This window comes from Taudactylus pleione, unplaced genomic scaffold, assembly GCF_031769625.1.
Source record: "Taudactylus pleione unplaced genomic scaffold, aTauple2 ptg000019l, whole genome shotgun sequence".
Classification (NCBI taxonomy): Eukaryota; Metazoa; Chordata; class Amphibia; order Anura; family Myobatrachidae; genus Taudactylus; species Taudactylus pleione.
Window position 1 is genome coordinate 27,515,990 of NW_028284421.1, and position 16,046 is coordinate 27,532,035.

The following is a 16,046-nucleotide window of genomic DNA, read 5'->3' on the forward strand; positions in this document are numbered from 1 at the left end:
TCTGTAACCTCTGCGTTGCATGTGTGCTTCTGTTACATAGGGTGTCTGCTTTGAATTGTCTTTCAATTGTGTCACAGAGAAGGAATCTCTTTGTCCAAAAGTATTATTTCACAATACCTGGAGATGACAGCCTAAACTGACTCTATGCTACAAACTCTGACAGACACCAGACAGTGGAGGAGGGACAGAGTACAGAGGATGAGGGATGGAGCTTGGCTTGTTATTAGGCTGTCTCTGGGGTTGTGCCCAGCCTGTTATAGAAGGAGGAGAAAAAGAGGGAATGTGTTTATTTATTTCATCAGATTAACAGAGAAGACACAGCAAGATTTAGGTAAGAAGTGTAGCCTTGGGAAATCTGAAACAGACGGGAATCATGTCTCAGGCTAAGCAGGAGGTAAAGATTAAAGAAAAAGAAATAATGAAGTAGGTTTAGAGATAATGTAATGGAAGCATTCAGAGAACTCGAAACATAAAAATGCTGTGAACTTGTACAAGGCAGCAAACACATATGCAGTAAAGTTACATAGATAGATCAGAGAAGCTAAGCCATAGAGGGGACAATGTTATAAAGCGGAAGTATTTCCACATCTCCTTATTATAGTCTCATGTAAAAGGGAAGCGTGTGATCAGGGGCTGGCAGACCATCCATAGGGAGAGAGAGGGGGGAGAGCGAGAGAAAGCGTTAGGAGAGGTAACAGAAAGGAGAAAATAAGTAGAAATGTGACAGCAATAATGAATGTCCTTAATGTGGTGTATATGGGGCCTATTTCTTAAGGTCAATTTCCCTGAAAATCTTGTGTAAATGTTCGTTTGCATATGATTTTAGCATTGAAGCAAGTTATCATTGGGAGCAAGATTAGTTTGGGGCTATAACATTTCCAGATTGATAAATAGCACAAAAAACGCATTTAAAGTCACTGCGATTTGAAGCAATGAGGAATGTTAATTATCGGGGGTCCAATGCTAATAATATAATAAACAGGACCCATAAATTACAGATACTAATATTCACCTCAATAATTATATCTCTTCCACAGGTATTACAAAAACAGAAAGGTGAATCACGTAAACATTTATTTGTTTCTCTCACTAAAAACAATAGGCTCATCTGTGGAACTGCTGGGATGTCTAAATATAATTACTATTAAAAATTCTGAAAGCGTTATCAGATCACTCCACATTATCACAACATATCCTCATTGGATCATGGGCATCCTACTACAGTTATTTATTATTGTGGGGTTCTTGTGTCTGGTCCCGAGCACATCTTGTCCAACTGCCTGTCGCTGCACTAGTACAGCCCGTCCTTCTGCAGACTGCTCTTACCGCAACCTAATGCATGTACCAGTAGATCTACCTTTCAGTCTTAATCAGCTTACCCTAGCTGTCAACCAGATCAGTGACCTCAATTACACCTCCTTTGCCAATAGCCCAGGACTGACATCACTGTGGCTGGCATATAACCAGATCACTACTGTACAACCAGGCACATTCCAGAAGCTTACACAACTGATAAGCCTGGACCTGAGTCATAACCATATCGTGGACTTCCCATGGAGTGATATATCTACACTTGAAAAACTCCAGCTCCTAAACCTCAACAACAACCAGCTGGTTACTCTTCCATCTGGAGCATTGAATAACGCTAGAAGGTTAAGATCCCTGCAGCTTAGCAGCAATCGGTTATATTCCCTGCCTGAAGGACTCTTTCATACATTGGTCTCTTTGTCACACCTTCAGCTCCATAGTAACTCCTTCCACTGCTCTTGTTCATTGGCATGGTTAATGGATTGGCTCCAAAAGGCTGAGATCACCATTGATAGAAAAAGTGATATTGTCTGCATATCGCCCAATGAGCTAAAGGGTATCTCATTGGAAAAAGTGCCTGATTTGCAATGCAGGAAACCTCTGGAGATAGTAGGTGATGATCCTGTATTGGTTGATACGTTGTTGCTTTGCAAGGAAGTAGGATTCCATTTTGTTGTAGTTCTCAAAGATATCAATGAGCAAAGCAGCTACAACGAAATTGAGGTTGTCATTAGAAAACTTGCCAATGGAAGTGTCACAGTAACTGCTGTTAAGAAAGATATGGCCTACCTGTGTCAGGTGTACAATCACACATCAGAAACTACTGGGGAAATGTCGGTATCCATTACCCATACAATCCCAGGCTGGCCATCAGAACCAGGGGAAAAGCTACTACTGTTTCTAGTGTCTGGGAGAGTGAGATCAGAGGCTAATGCAGGTTCATGTGCTATGACTGTGCCCAGGTTATGTTGGCAAGCTTTACTTGTGTTAATGTGGCAGAGAATTCCATGAATACATGGGAGAGGGTAACCTCAAACAGTGTCCTCTGGGAAGATCTCTGAATATAATATGATTATCACATATGCTGAGCAGAAAGTCATAGTCTGCATTACATAGACACAAACTACTGTATAGGTTTGTAGCTTACACACAAGCGGAATAATACATGGCAGCAAAATAAGTGAAATACTGTAACCGTGATACAGTAAGTAGAAGGAGAACTGTAGGTGATTAATATAATCAGAAGTTTAAAGCAGAGAAGATACAGAGGAAATGAATTTGAATAGACACTACTGCATATGAAAGTAGTAATTGGAGACCATCAACAAAACACATAATCAACAGATTCAAGTGAACAAAATGATCTAATGGAGAAATATATTTTTTTACTAAACTACAAAAATAAAGGGGCCACCATCTCACTAAAAACCCCACCCTGCCCAACAGTGCATCTAGGGGATAGGAGGGAAAGGAGGTGGGAGGTAGACTATGTCACTGGAATGTCCCTGGTTTGTGCCAGGTGCTATGTAGGATGCACAGGAGATCCACCATTGATGCTTCTGGCTCTCCGGTGGATCAGGAGAGATGGGTTGTGGATTAGAGTATATGCGAGACTCCAGCGAGCACGGGCCAGGTGAGAGCGTGCACCCTTCAGATATCGACCATCTGCTGGCATGAGGTGAATACCTGGGCAGAGGGAAACAAGGTGCTTAGTAGTTTTCAAATTGGATGTGAATAGAAATACATAGGAAACAGAGACACTCTATGTATGTCTCACTGATATATCAGAAGTTTTATTTCATTCATATTAGGCAGCAGTAGTTTCTGCATTTTAAGCAGAGATAGAACCATAAGTTTAACAGACCACGGACAAAGCTGTGCATTTGAAATACATTTGATGAGACAACAAAACACAGGTAAATGTAGAAAATCATGAATGTTGCAACCAATACAGAGAGCCCTGAGTACTTGGAACAGTGTTTCTCAGTAACTAAATAATTGGGGTGCATCTTTTCACAATGCCCCTCAGCCTATGACTCATGGGCTCTAGCTGTCAGGATGTCAGTGGGGCATTCTCAGTGTCCTCTTGTGTGTATGTGGTAGGTGGAGTTTAATTACATGTTTATTTTCATGGAAATGTCTAAGCAACCCCATATTGCGGTTTCATTATTTTGTGTTAGGAATGATATACTGTGATTTTGTCATGCTTGGATGTATAATTACGTCCCCCCCCCCCTTTTCCCTTTTTTGCCTTATGTCCTTCCCTCCTCCCCTTCACTTATTTTGTTTAAAAATTGTGTTCAATAAAATGTTGATATCTAAAAAAATAAATAAAATAATAATTGGGTTGCACACAGGCTCAAGCTAATTTCAAATTTCTGCAGTGTGCCAGTGTACCAGGGGAGTAGAAATATAAAGAAATATTTATGGACAGGTCATATACTAAGGGGTAAATTTACTAAAGGGAGAGTTTTTAGAAGTGAGTATTAGAAGAGACTTTGCCCCTAGCAGCCAATCAGATTCTAGTTATTATCTTGTAGAAGGTGCTAGTTAAATTGTAAGTAAAATCTGATTGGTTGCTATGGGCAACATCTCTTCTCAAACTCGCTTCTAAAAACTCTCACTTTAGTAAATTTACCTCTAATAATGGATAAGTTATAGGATAAACAACAAGAGGTACAGGGAACATACGTGCAGCAAACATTAGGAGCCACTGTTTATTATCAGTCTTTATACAGTTGTTAATTGAAATAGGAGTCAAAGCGCATTGATATGAAAGAAACAGAGTGTTAAATAAAATATAAGTTAATGTATATTTTTGTACAAGTACATGTTAAATCAACATTTTATTAAACCATAAAAATAAAAGTTATGTTGCAACGCACAAATAAACCAACTGCATTATGTATTATGTCTCTTATCTGGATGGGAAAACAGAATAGTGCGGAGTCTACTGGGTACTTAATGGATATAGAGTTCTTCACTTAACAGAATTAGTGATGTCAAAAAGGTCTATCAATTACTCCATATCAAGTTAAGAAAACATACTATCAGCAGGACAGTATCACTGATTTTATTTATACATCTATGCTAGAGTGTAAACTACATTAGAGAGTTTTTGTGGACAATAATCAGCAATAACTGCACTTATAATGTTTATCATATGGTATCAATGGGTGCTCACTTGTTGTGAGTGTAAGTGGGCTTCTACATGTGTATAAAGTGCATCCAGTTGTAGAGAAAGACTCTCTGGGCCTGATTCAGACCCGGACGCTCTGAACGAGCGCCCGCTCTGAATCAGGGCGTGTTTTTTTTTTTTTTTGCGAGGCGGCCTCTTGGATGCTCGCATAGCTGTGGGTTACCACCCACAGCTTATGCGAGCGTCCATGATGATGGTCGCGATGGTCAAGACCATCGCGACCATCGGGCTTGCGACGAGACCCTGCAGTAGGGTCTCGTTGCCGCAAGCCCTGGAGTGATTTTGGCTCTATCAGAGCCCAAATCACTCCCACTGACATCACTAGTGATGTCAGTGGGGCCGGACCCAGACGGTAGGCGTTCCCATGGGAACGCCTCCGTCTGGGCAGCCACGCCCCCGGCACGCCCACCAAAGGGGGCGTGCTGTCAATCACCATCGACAGCACGCCCTCTTTGGTGCGAGACCCATAACGACGGCTACCCCGTTGTTATTCGGGTCTCGCGCATGCGCACGACGGAGGCACCTCCGTCGTGCGCATGCGCATTTGGGAAACATCAACCCGCTTGCGAGCGCTCAGCGCTCGCGAGCGGGTCAGAATCAGACCCTCTGTACACTTAAGTATCACCTAACAACCCAGTAACATATCCACCATGGGTGCTGGGTGTCCACACTGATCTAGATGTCCACCTATTGTTCTTCCCCACCCCTTCTGCTTCTCCTTCTCCCTCTTCTGAAGGGTGGTGTACTAATATAATATTATATATATATATATATATATATATATGAGTGTGGGTGTAATGTAGTGTGTATATAGACTATTAATGTTATGCAGCAGCTCCTGCTCTCTTACCTGAGGGGGACTGCCGCTGCTACTGACTGATCTAGCAATAGATCTGGCTAATAGATCTAGCAGGCGCCAGGACCGGTACATGCGCATAACACTGGCTTCTGGGGTCTGCATTGGCTGCCGCGTAGGGCTGCCCGAAAATCAGAGCAGTGGCTTCCTCTGGAAGCCACTCTGCTGATCACAGCTCAGACTGACAGTCCCAGGGGGAGGAGACACCTTCCCCTGGGGCTGCCTGTCCTGTCTGTGACTGGCAGGTGGCGCTTCCAATGGAAAGCCACCTCCAGTTACAGTGTAGCCAGTGAACTCACGAACTACACTGACTAGGGATTTCCATCGATGTGGTTACCATCAATGGTTACCATCAATGGCAAAATAGCAAGTAGCCATCGACAGTTACTAACTATGCATCGGTTACCAACCGATGGTCATCCCTGTTTTTTGACTGACTGACCTGTGTGCCAATCAGAACCTGAGGACAGGGCTTCATGGGTGCCGGAGCCCATAGCTATGCTCTGCGTCCCTGCACCATGTAAAAAAAAAAATTGGTTATGCTTAGACCTCGATGGAGGGAAACCATCTGGTTCTCCCCCATCGATGTCAAAGCATTCAACACCGGCCATAAGCCATCGATGATTATGAATCAGCCATCCCTAGTACTGGCTCACTGAAATGTCTGATTTTACTGGGGGGAGCCCCGAGCCCCTAGGTAAAATCCACCACCTCAGAGCTATTAATGAATGTGGAGGTTGGTCGCCGCTTTTAATCTAATATGGAAGGAAATAGTAATGTAATATATGTGTGGAAAGGGTATTTAATTTACTGCAAAGTTTAATGTAACATATTAGGTGTATTAATGTAATAGTATAGGGAACTCATCTATGTGGGGGAAGGGTATTTATGTAATATGTGTGTATGGCAATGTTACTTGGAGGCTGGTAAGGCTATTAATGTACAGTAATGTGGTAGTTGGTGGGGTCTAGTAATGTAATGTAGTGGGGGCTACTAAGGTTATATAGTCAGTCTTTTAATATAATGTGGGGCCTTAATGTAAAACAGATTATATTATTTAAGTGGGAAGCTATTTATATAATAAGATAAATGTTGGTGCTATATATGTAATTTGAGTGCTAGACATGTAATGTATCATAAGGTATTCATGTAATTTTGGGTCTTTATTAAATGTAAAATGGGATTGATGGGGGCTGTTAATATATTGTAGGATCTAATATGCAAGGTGGGGTTTCTGTGTTCTGTGGTGCTAATAATCTAATGAGCAGCTAGCATAGGGAGGGGGTACCTGTTTATTATATATGTGGGTATTATTGATTGTGTTGGGGTTGATTGGGAAAGGGAGACCTATCTTTTTTCTTAGTATGGCCACAATACTCCAGGTTATAGCCAATAAAGCAACGGAATTTAAGGGCTTTATTTATAAACCTAGTAACGGCTGATGTTTTGCCCAGTGTATGTGATCATTAACCATAACATATAACACTTCAAACTTATCTAATAATAAAGAAACGGAGACAGTAATGGATTTAAAAAACAGGTCAGCTATTTATTTAAGAAAGTTAATTTAATTATTTAAATACTTTAAATATTTTAAATATTGTATGGTGGCTGGAAGGACTGCACTTACACAGAGCAGCCCAACAATGCTAACTCAACAAAAACACAGCATTGCAGGCTTATATCCGCCCTATGGATGTCAAACCCTGCACTTGGGTATTAATCATAGACCTTCTAACACACACAAAACCATCCTTAGATGGCTGTACTGCCCCCGTAGAGGTGGTACAGTACTTCTCAACTTAATAGAAGGTAAGCACACCCAATGCACACACACTACACCCGGGCTGATGATAAGCCGTACTTCTCGCCACACAGACTATAGCTAACAACAACCCTAGGGCAAGGGAGGGCGGGCAAATGAAACAGGAAAGAGGCCACAGGCTTGCAAGCCTGGCCTTATATAAGCTCTGTCCCACTCCGCCCAATAATGATTTAATAGGCTGTAACCTAACCCCATGATCACTACCCCAGGCAAAAGCCCAGCCTCCTGGTTTAAGACACTCCTGTCTTATTCAAGCCCTCCGTTATTCTTACGTTAATTATTGGGGTCCGAGTGGATTCATCATTGCTTCAGCGTGGAGACAGCTAATCCGAAAATCAGCTGTCTCCCCGAATCTTTTTACTGCTCCTTTTGGAGCAGTGAACCGAATGCACCTGCTTGACCTAGAGTTCACACAGGCACACAAAAGCCTCGGTGTCCAGCGGAAGGATCCCTCTTCGCAACCCGGGGTCTGAGCCGCGAGCGGGAGCAAACGGCATCTAAAGATGGCGAAAGCTCCAAAAGTCAAGCTCCGAAAATATTGTATTTTCAGAGCTTGATGAATTTCTGTCCACATACTAGTGTATGGGACAGCGGGACTTTCTGAGAGAGAAAGGTAAGCAGGAGATATCTGTGATACTAGTGTATGGGGACAGCGGGCAATTCCAAGAGAGAGGAGGTATCTGTGATACTAGTGTATGGGGACAGCGGTCCATTACAGGAGAGAAAGGTAAGCAGGAGATATCTGTGATACTAGTGTATGGGGAAAACGGGCCATTCCAAGAGAGAAAGGTAAGCAGGAGATATCTGTGATACTAGTGTATGGGGACAGTGAGCCTTTCTGGGAGAGAAAGGTAAGCAGGAGATATCTGTGATACTAGTGTATTGGGACAGCGGGCCTTTCCGGGAGAGAAAGGTAAGCAGGAGATATCTGTGATACTAGTGTATGGGGACAGCGGGCCATTCTGGAAGAGATAGGTAAGCAGCAGATATCGGTGATATCTCCTGCATTACCTTTTTGATGAATGACCCGAAAACTTAATTTGTACAAAAGCAGCTGAAAATTTAAAATGTCATCTGCTTTTGTAGAAATTAAGTGATAATGAATAGAGCCCCTAAGACATCATTAGCAGTAGGTATTAAAAGAACAGGTAAGAGAGAGAAGTGTGGTCTGCCAACTGTGCAGATTCTGGTGTAGCAGTCATAGATTTTTTAAACAGTCCTGCAGTCAGGACTTTGTTGTGATTGCAGGGACAGTTGGAAGGTAAGGCCCAGGGGCTTATCTATATTGGGTGCAGGGTGTATGGGGAACACGGGCCCCTGGGTCCAGGGGGGCCCCGCACCGCACACCCTGCACCCATATTACTTACCTGTCCAGAGTCCCACGTTGGTGCGGGCGTCCGGCGCTGTAAAACGACGGCCATTTTCCCGGTGACCTGTGCATACACTATAGACTCTGGGCACACTCTAGTGCCCAGAGTCTATAACGCCGGCGCTGGCCGCGCACAGCTCAGTGCGCTGCCGGCTGCCAGGTGGAGAGGAAGGGGCCCGTGTCGGAGACTGCACACGGGCCCCCTCCTCTCTAGAAACGCCCCTGGTAAGGCCGCTCTTCCAATCACGTAGCAGCTCTTATCCTGCTGCTGTGTCCAGTGGAGGAGGGATCAGATTGCTGAATTTTACCCCACATGGAGTACAAGAGCTGGTAGCTGCTGTAAAGATAACAATCCTCCTTCAGCGGATACCCCAGCAGGTAGGAATAGGTGAGCCAGAGGGTCTGCAGCAGACGTGACAAGGGGAAAATAGTGTTGGAAGATATATGACAATGGGAGAATGGAGAGTGCCTGTGTCACATGTCACCCCCATTATCCCCTTGTCACATGTGTTTCTCCAACATTATTCATTGGGGAGATGTATCAAAGCTTGAAGAGAGATACAGTAGAGAGAGATAAAGTACCAAACAATCAGCTTCTGTCATGTTTAAAACACAGCCTGTAAAATGCCAGTTAGAAGCTGATTGGTTAGTACTTTCGGTTTATATCTCTCCACTTTATCTGTCTCCAAGCTTTGATGCATCTCCCCCTGTGTCACATATGAAGAGGAAGGGTGTAAGCACTACTCATGCACACAGGCCCACTAAATTCATGAAACACCCTTGTAACAACTTCTTCACTATGAAGAGGGTTGACAGTGGCTGAATGTTTTAAGAACTTATTTGTTGAGAATTCACACCTGTTTCATATATTACATGTGATACAGGTCACAAATGAGTGATTATTATACACAGATGAGGATTATTAACGAAGATTTTTTATTTAAAATATTTGCATCTTGAGCAATGATATTAAATAACTGTCAGTGACTTTGCTATCATCTGGTGACTTTGATAATTTTTATTTTATTCTATTGAAAAAAACTCATAGTTATTTGCTGATTATCGCTACAAACATAATTACTCAACATTATATTAATATAACCTTCAGTATTATATCACACTTACACATAAAATAATTATATGAATTATGATTACAATAAAAATAATAACAACAATAATCTAGGCATACAGATTAGACACAAATATTCCTCACCTTCCTCCAAGTCAGCTTGCTTCCAATTTGGAGGTTTCAGGAGCCGGCAAAATGCTCTAACCAGTGGGTGACACTCAGTGACCTCCAACATTAGGAAATTACTGTAATTCCGGTACCCTGCAGGGAAAAAAAATAATAATAATAATTAAGAATGCCTTCGGAAATCTTAACAAAATTTACACTAGAAAGTTAGCGGTTTAGGAGCGAGGAAAGGCAAGACAGTCACCTGTCTGTCTATAAAACATGTCGTGTATAATCTATATTTCATTAAGGGCTCTATTATCACTTAATTTCTACAAAAGCAGGTGAAAATGAAAATGTTCTCCTGCTTTTTCAGAAATTAAGTTTTTGGGCCATTCATCAAAAAGGTAATGCAAGGGATGTCACAGATATCTCCTGCTTCGCTGTCCCCATACACTAGTACGGGGACAGTAATTCATCAAGCTCGGAAAATATTGCTCCCGTTCGCGTCGCACACACGCCTTTCGGTTCCCTCAGACCCTATCCGGCTCCTTACGCTGGATGCAAGGGCTTTTATGCGACTGTGTGAATTCTAGGTCACGCAAGTGCACTAGTTTCATTGCTCCGAAAGGAGCAGTGAAAAGATTCGGGGAGACCACTGATTTTGGGATCAACTGTCTCCGTGCCGGAGCAATGACGAATTGCTCTGGTGCTCGCGGCGAGTTGAAATGTTCATTATCTGGGTCTGCTCAGACCCCGATAATTTACATAATGAATAGAGCCCTTAATCACCGACAATTGGTTACTTCCAAATCATGATAAGTCAGTTAGCTACAGGTTTCCTTCAAGAGTGTCATGTTTTGCATTTACCTGGGTCCCAGCCCTGTACACTATGATGTAGCAAGCTCAGATCCAAACGACAAAAGTGGATGACATTAAAGATAACGGAAACCAGAAGACGGGCAATAGACAGCAGCCCACCACGCAAAATATTCACTGGTAGTAAGAGGTATGTGAGCAGGAAGAGACTTCTCCTGTGCAAACATGAAACAGAAGATCATCAGTGAGTACTTGTGTGTCAGTTTTAAATTGATCATTATTTACAAAATCATACCTGACACTGGTTTGTTAGCAGTTGGGGAAGAACTGTCAAAGTTAAAGTGTCCCTCCCTTTCAGGCATAAAACTACAGTAGTGTTGTTGTTATTAACACACCAACCAAGAAATGTAGACCGTCCAAGAAGCAAGCAGTTATGGCTGATTCCCATCCTGCCCTCCATATCTCTTGAACATAGTGGTCAATATTGTTGGCAGAACCTATGGTGTTGATAGGTACCAACGGTGGCGATGGTGGTGTCGAAGCCGGATAAATGGCTGAGACAGGATCGGTTTAAAATTAGATCTGCGCAACGCCATTTTGCGAATGGCAATAAGACGCCATTTTGCGACTGGCCGCCCACCGCCATTTTTAGTGAAACTCGACATTATAAGTACATACGGTGATGCTATTAATTAGCGTCGTGCGATTTCCACGCAATAGAAAGAAGTTAAAAGTACTCACCATGTAAATACAGACAGTCACTAAAACATATAAAATAATTATCCCTGCAAAACACGCACCATAGTGTACTCCACAAAACATATAGTTGCACAACGCTAACTAGCGTCTTTTCCCAATTCCCCAATACTTACACACTGCACACTTACATGAAAGGTTCCCTAGTATTAAAGTGTAATATTCAAGGTTTATTCAGTGATTATTAATGTTGTGTAATAAAGGTTATTTGATATCTAAGGTTTAGTACATGGTGTTGTACGGATCCATGGTGTCTCCACAGATTTCCGGTATCATCGGTGAGAAGATCGGAACATGCGTCTGCAAACTATGGACTATAGAGAGTTAAAACATTAAAATGTACTCTGTAATGTTATCAGCTTAGATTAGCATGCAGCGGGAAAAAGGACACAAAGGGCGGTTGGAGGCTGTATGTGTCCATTTGAAATTCTCCTATGAATTATCCTGTAACAGAAACACCTTTAAGAAGAACCAATGGAATCATGCCAAACTTGCCTATTGTATTGTCTATCCCTGAAAGAGTATATATGTGCGCTCTTTGACCCCAATCGAGAGTCTTCTTGCTGTGCTGTTGACGGAGGTTTCTAATGCTGATGCCGGTATCTGGGCCCAGAGAGCGTGCGTATATAACAACTGTACCTTGGGTCTGTATGATTTATTTGCGCTAATTGTCTTTTTGTGCTTTGGAACCACATTCAAAGTCTGAAGGCATTTATTTACTGTGCGACTCATTACTCTAAATTGCGACAATTTTAGAAGGTATAGGCAGGATTTTAGAAGGTATAGGTAGGATTGCATAGAGGTTTAAATTAGGTATCCATAGTGGTCAGTCCACACGGCAGATAACTTAACTAAGCTTATTGGTTTATTAACTGGCAGATAGGTTGCAGGGTAACACAGGTTTAATGCAGGCATGCCCATACAGTAACAGACAGATCCAGCCAGGGCCTACAGGGTTTATAGTAGGGATGAGCAGGTTCGGTTCTCAGAGAACCGAACCCACCCGAATTTCAGGGATCCGGGGAGATCCGAGCCAAGCTCGGATCTCCCTGCCTGCCTCAGATCCCTCTCCCGAGGCAAAAACTCGCTATCCCGCTGTCGGGTTGCGAGGATTTGTATTGAGCGGGCTTAACGATGATTGGCTGAGAGAGCCATCTGTCACGGCTGTCAGCCAATCAGTGTTAAGCCCATTTAATATGCAGACAGGAATCAAAAGAAGATGGCATCCGCCATCCCCACTGCCTGACACCGCCGGCACCCCCCGCTGCCGACACCACCGGCACCCCCACTGGCAGCGTCCCCCACTGCCAACACCACCGTTGCCGACACTTCTGGCACCCCTGCACTGCTGCCCCACATACTGAGGACACCGTCAGCGACCCCCACACTACCGACACTGCCGGTACTCCCACAATGAGGACACCACCAGCACCCCTCCACTGCCGAAACTGTCAGAACACATGCACGGAGGACACCGCTGGCACCCCCTCTCTGCTGACACCGCCGGCACTCTGCATTGAGAACACCCCTGCACTGCCGACACAGTCAGCAAACCTGCACTGAGGACACCGCTGGCACCCCCGCTCTGCCGACATCGCCGGCACCCTGCATTGAGAACACCCCTGCACTGCCGACTCAGTCAGCAAACCTGCACTGAGGACACCGCTGGTACCCCTGCACTGCCGACATCGCCTGTACCCTTCACTGAGGACGCTGCCAGCACTGCCATTCCTGATACTGAGGACACCGTCATCAACCCGTGCACTGCCGACACAGCCTGCAAACCTACACTATAGACACCGTTGGCACCCCCGCACTGCCGACATCGCCGGTACCCTTTACTAAGGACACTGCTAGCACCAAAGCACTGCCATCCCATGTACTAAGGACACCATCAGCAACTCCCGCACTACTGACACTGCCGGCACTCCCACACTGAGGACCTCATTCAGAGTCAGTCGAAGTGGCCGCACGGTCGTATGCCAACGATGTTCGCTATACTGTGCATGCGTAAAGTTCGCAATGCGCGTGTGCAAACTAGCCGCTACGATCAGAAATTTCTCTCTCCTTGAACACAGCCAGGTCGGTAGTTTGAGTGACAGAACGAGGCGTTTGTGGGTGGTAACAGGGGAAGGTGCTTGAAAATGCTGGAGTGGAGATCCGAACGCAGGCGTGCCTAATTATGCGAACGGCGTTTTATGGGAGTGCATACGGTTTATGGGAGTGCATAATTAACAAAGTGGCATCATGGCACATGTGACATGTGAGATTTTTACACTGACATGACCGTAGAGCTTAAGAGAGGGTATGGTCAACCTTAAGCTCTACGACCAGTTCCGATGGTTCCCGATGGTCTCGATTAATCCTTATATGCCCGGAGATAATGTGCAATGCGTACGAGAAAGGGGCATATTTTTTTTTAATTCCGGCCGCTTCCTCCCCTTGGTCGGCCAGCTACCGATCCGAACTTAGGGACGCAACTTGTGAGGGAATCATTTGCATATCTGGCACCTTTTCCCGTACGACCATGCGGCCGGTTCGACCGACTCTGAATGAGGTCCTGAGACCGGCACCCCTGCACTGCCGACACTGTCAGCACACAAGCACTGAGGACACCGCTGGTACCCCTGTTTTGCCGACACCTCCGGCACCCTGCACTAAGGACACCGACAGCACCCCCGCACTGCCCCACTTATAGAGGACTCCGTCAGCGACCCCTCACTGCCGCTACTCCCACACTGAGGGCATCCCTGCACAGCCGACACTGTCAGCACTCCTGCACTAAGGACACCGCTGGCACCCCCGCTCTGCCGACACTGCTGGCACTATGCACTTAGGACACTGCCAGGGCCCCCACTCTGCCAAGACCGTGACACTGCCAACACTGACGGCACTTCCGCATTGAGGACACCACTGGCACTCTCGCATTGAGGACACCGCCAGCACCCCGCACTTGGTGTATCCAACCCACACTGTATAACACACTGTATCTGTGTTGGAACTTGGAAGCTGAACTGCCACATGTTAGTGCCACCCACTGTGTCACTTAGCTTAGTCAGCCAGCTAGCTGGATGCAACCTTTTGGCCTTAACTAGATGAAAAAAATATTGTTGTGAGGTGGTCAAAATTGATTGGAAATTACTGGAAATAAATGTTATTGAGGTTAATAATACTGTAGGAACAAAAACAGGCCCATTTTATGTGATTTTAGCTGTTTTTATGATATTTTAAGACTAAAATCCAGATCCAAAACCAAAACCGATAAACAAAACACCAAGGAAAAAAATCCAAAACCAGATCCAGATCGAAAAACCAAAAAACGAGGGTCGGAGCACATGTTTAGTTTATAGCAGGTGGTGTGAGTAGATGGAATAGTACACACCAGTAAATAAATACAGTGGTGGCAGTGGGCCTCTAACAGTAATCGGTTGTAACACAATGGTGTTTGTGGTGTCCCCGCTGTGTAGCACAGTTTCTAGTGTAGCAAGACGCTCAGGGGCACGTCCTCTTCCTATGGAGGACAGACAGAGAAGGTGCGCTGTGAGGCCAGTAATGCACTTCTGATCCTGGTGACTCTGGCAATGCCCGGACGGTAACAGAAGGGAGACAGTGCGGAGTGCTCCCCCTATGACAAATCTGAGTTCTGCTATGTTCAAAATGTGAAAGTGACTTGCACTTCTGTATTAAGTTGAGCTTGCTGGAAAACCTGGAGATATCACTAAGATTCCATAGTGGTGTCATATTAACACAGAGAGTTCATATATCTCCTAACATTAGCAATGTTATATATCCATTAGGGGTGTGCACCGGCCACTTTTCGTGTTTTGTGTTTTGGTTTTGGATCTGGATCTTTCTTCGTGTTTTGGATCTGGATTGGTTTTGCCAAAACCACCCTTCCGTGTTTTGGGTTCTGGGTTTTGTGTTTTGGATCTGTATTTTTTTGAAAAAAAAGCATAAAAACAGCTAAAATCACAGAATTTGTAGGTTTTTCTGCTCCTATGCTATTATTAACCTCAATAACCTTAATTTCCACTCATTTCCAGTCTATTCTGAACACCTCACACCTCACAATAGTGTTTTTATGTCCAAAAGGTTGCACCGAGGTAGCTGGATGACTATGCTAAGCGACACGAGTGGGCGGCACAAACACGTGACCCATCTAGGAGTGACACTGCAGTGGCAGACAGGATGGCAGTTAGAAAAACTAGGCCCCAAACTGTACATAATGCAAAGAAAAAAAGAGGTGCAAGATGGAATTGTCCTTGGGCCCTCCCACCCACCCTTATGTTGAATAAACAGGACATGCACACTTTAACAAATCAATCATTTCAGCGCCAGGGTCTGCCACACAACTGTGGCTGAAATGATTGGTTCGTTTGGGCCCCCACAAAACAAGCTGGCAATTAATGTGTCCCTGCACAAACTGGCTCTACGGAGGCAAGATGTCATCCTCATCCTCCTCATCCACCGATTCCTCACCCTCTTCAGTGTGTACATCCTCATCCTCACAAAGTATTAACTCGTCCCCACTTGAATCCACCACCACAGGTCCCTCTGTACCTTCTGGAGGCTGGTCTCCCTGGAAGAGCTGATAATTCATTTTGATGAACATCATCTTCTCCACATTCTGTGGAAGCAACCTCCTACGCCTTTCGCTGACAAGGTTCCCGGCTGCACTAAACACTCTTTCGGAGTACACACTGGAGGGGGGGCAACTCAGGTAAAATAGAGCCAGTTTGT

General features: G+C 44.5%; 2 protein-coding genes across 5 annotated transcripts in view; one reads left to right on the forward strand and one right to left on the reverse strand.

Annotated features, from left to right (window-relative positions):
* Positions 1-302: 302 nt before the first annotated feature.
* On the forward strand, positions 303-4,184 carry LOC148540457 (uncharacterized). The gene is made up of 2 exons (XM_088446215.1): positions 303-331; positions 1,038-4,184. The coding sequence occupies exon 2, from the start codon at positions 1,207-1,209 to the stop codon at positions 2,317-2,319; it is 1,113 nt and encodes a 370-aa protein (XP_088302341.1). The 5' UTR covers positions 303-331; positions 1,038-1,206; the 3' UTR covers positions 2,320-4,184.
* Positions 812-16,046, reverse strand: part of STRA6 (signaling receptor and transporter of retinol STRA6) — a 92,950-nt gene continuing 77,715 nt past the window's right edge. For all 4 annotated transcript variants that reach the window (XM_088446212.1, XM_088446211.1, XM_088446214.1 and 1 more), the window contains exons 16-18: positions 10,602-10,765; positions 9,771-9,887; positions 812-2,994 (exon numbers count right to left, since the gene is read on the reverse strand). In XM_088446212.1, coding sequence (XP_088302338.1) covers positions 2,831-2,994; positions 9,771-9,887; positions 10,602-10,765 — 445 coding nt within the window. In that variant the 3' untranslated portion in view covers positions 812-2,830. The remainder of the gene's footprint in view (positions 2,995-9,770; positions 9,888-10,601; positions 10,766-16,046) is intronic.

Coding starts and splice junctions, on each gene's coding strand:
- LOC148540457 (XM_088446215.1), top strand. CDS start 1,207: ATGGGCATCCTACTACAGTTATTTATTATTGTGGGGTTCTTGTGTCTG.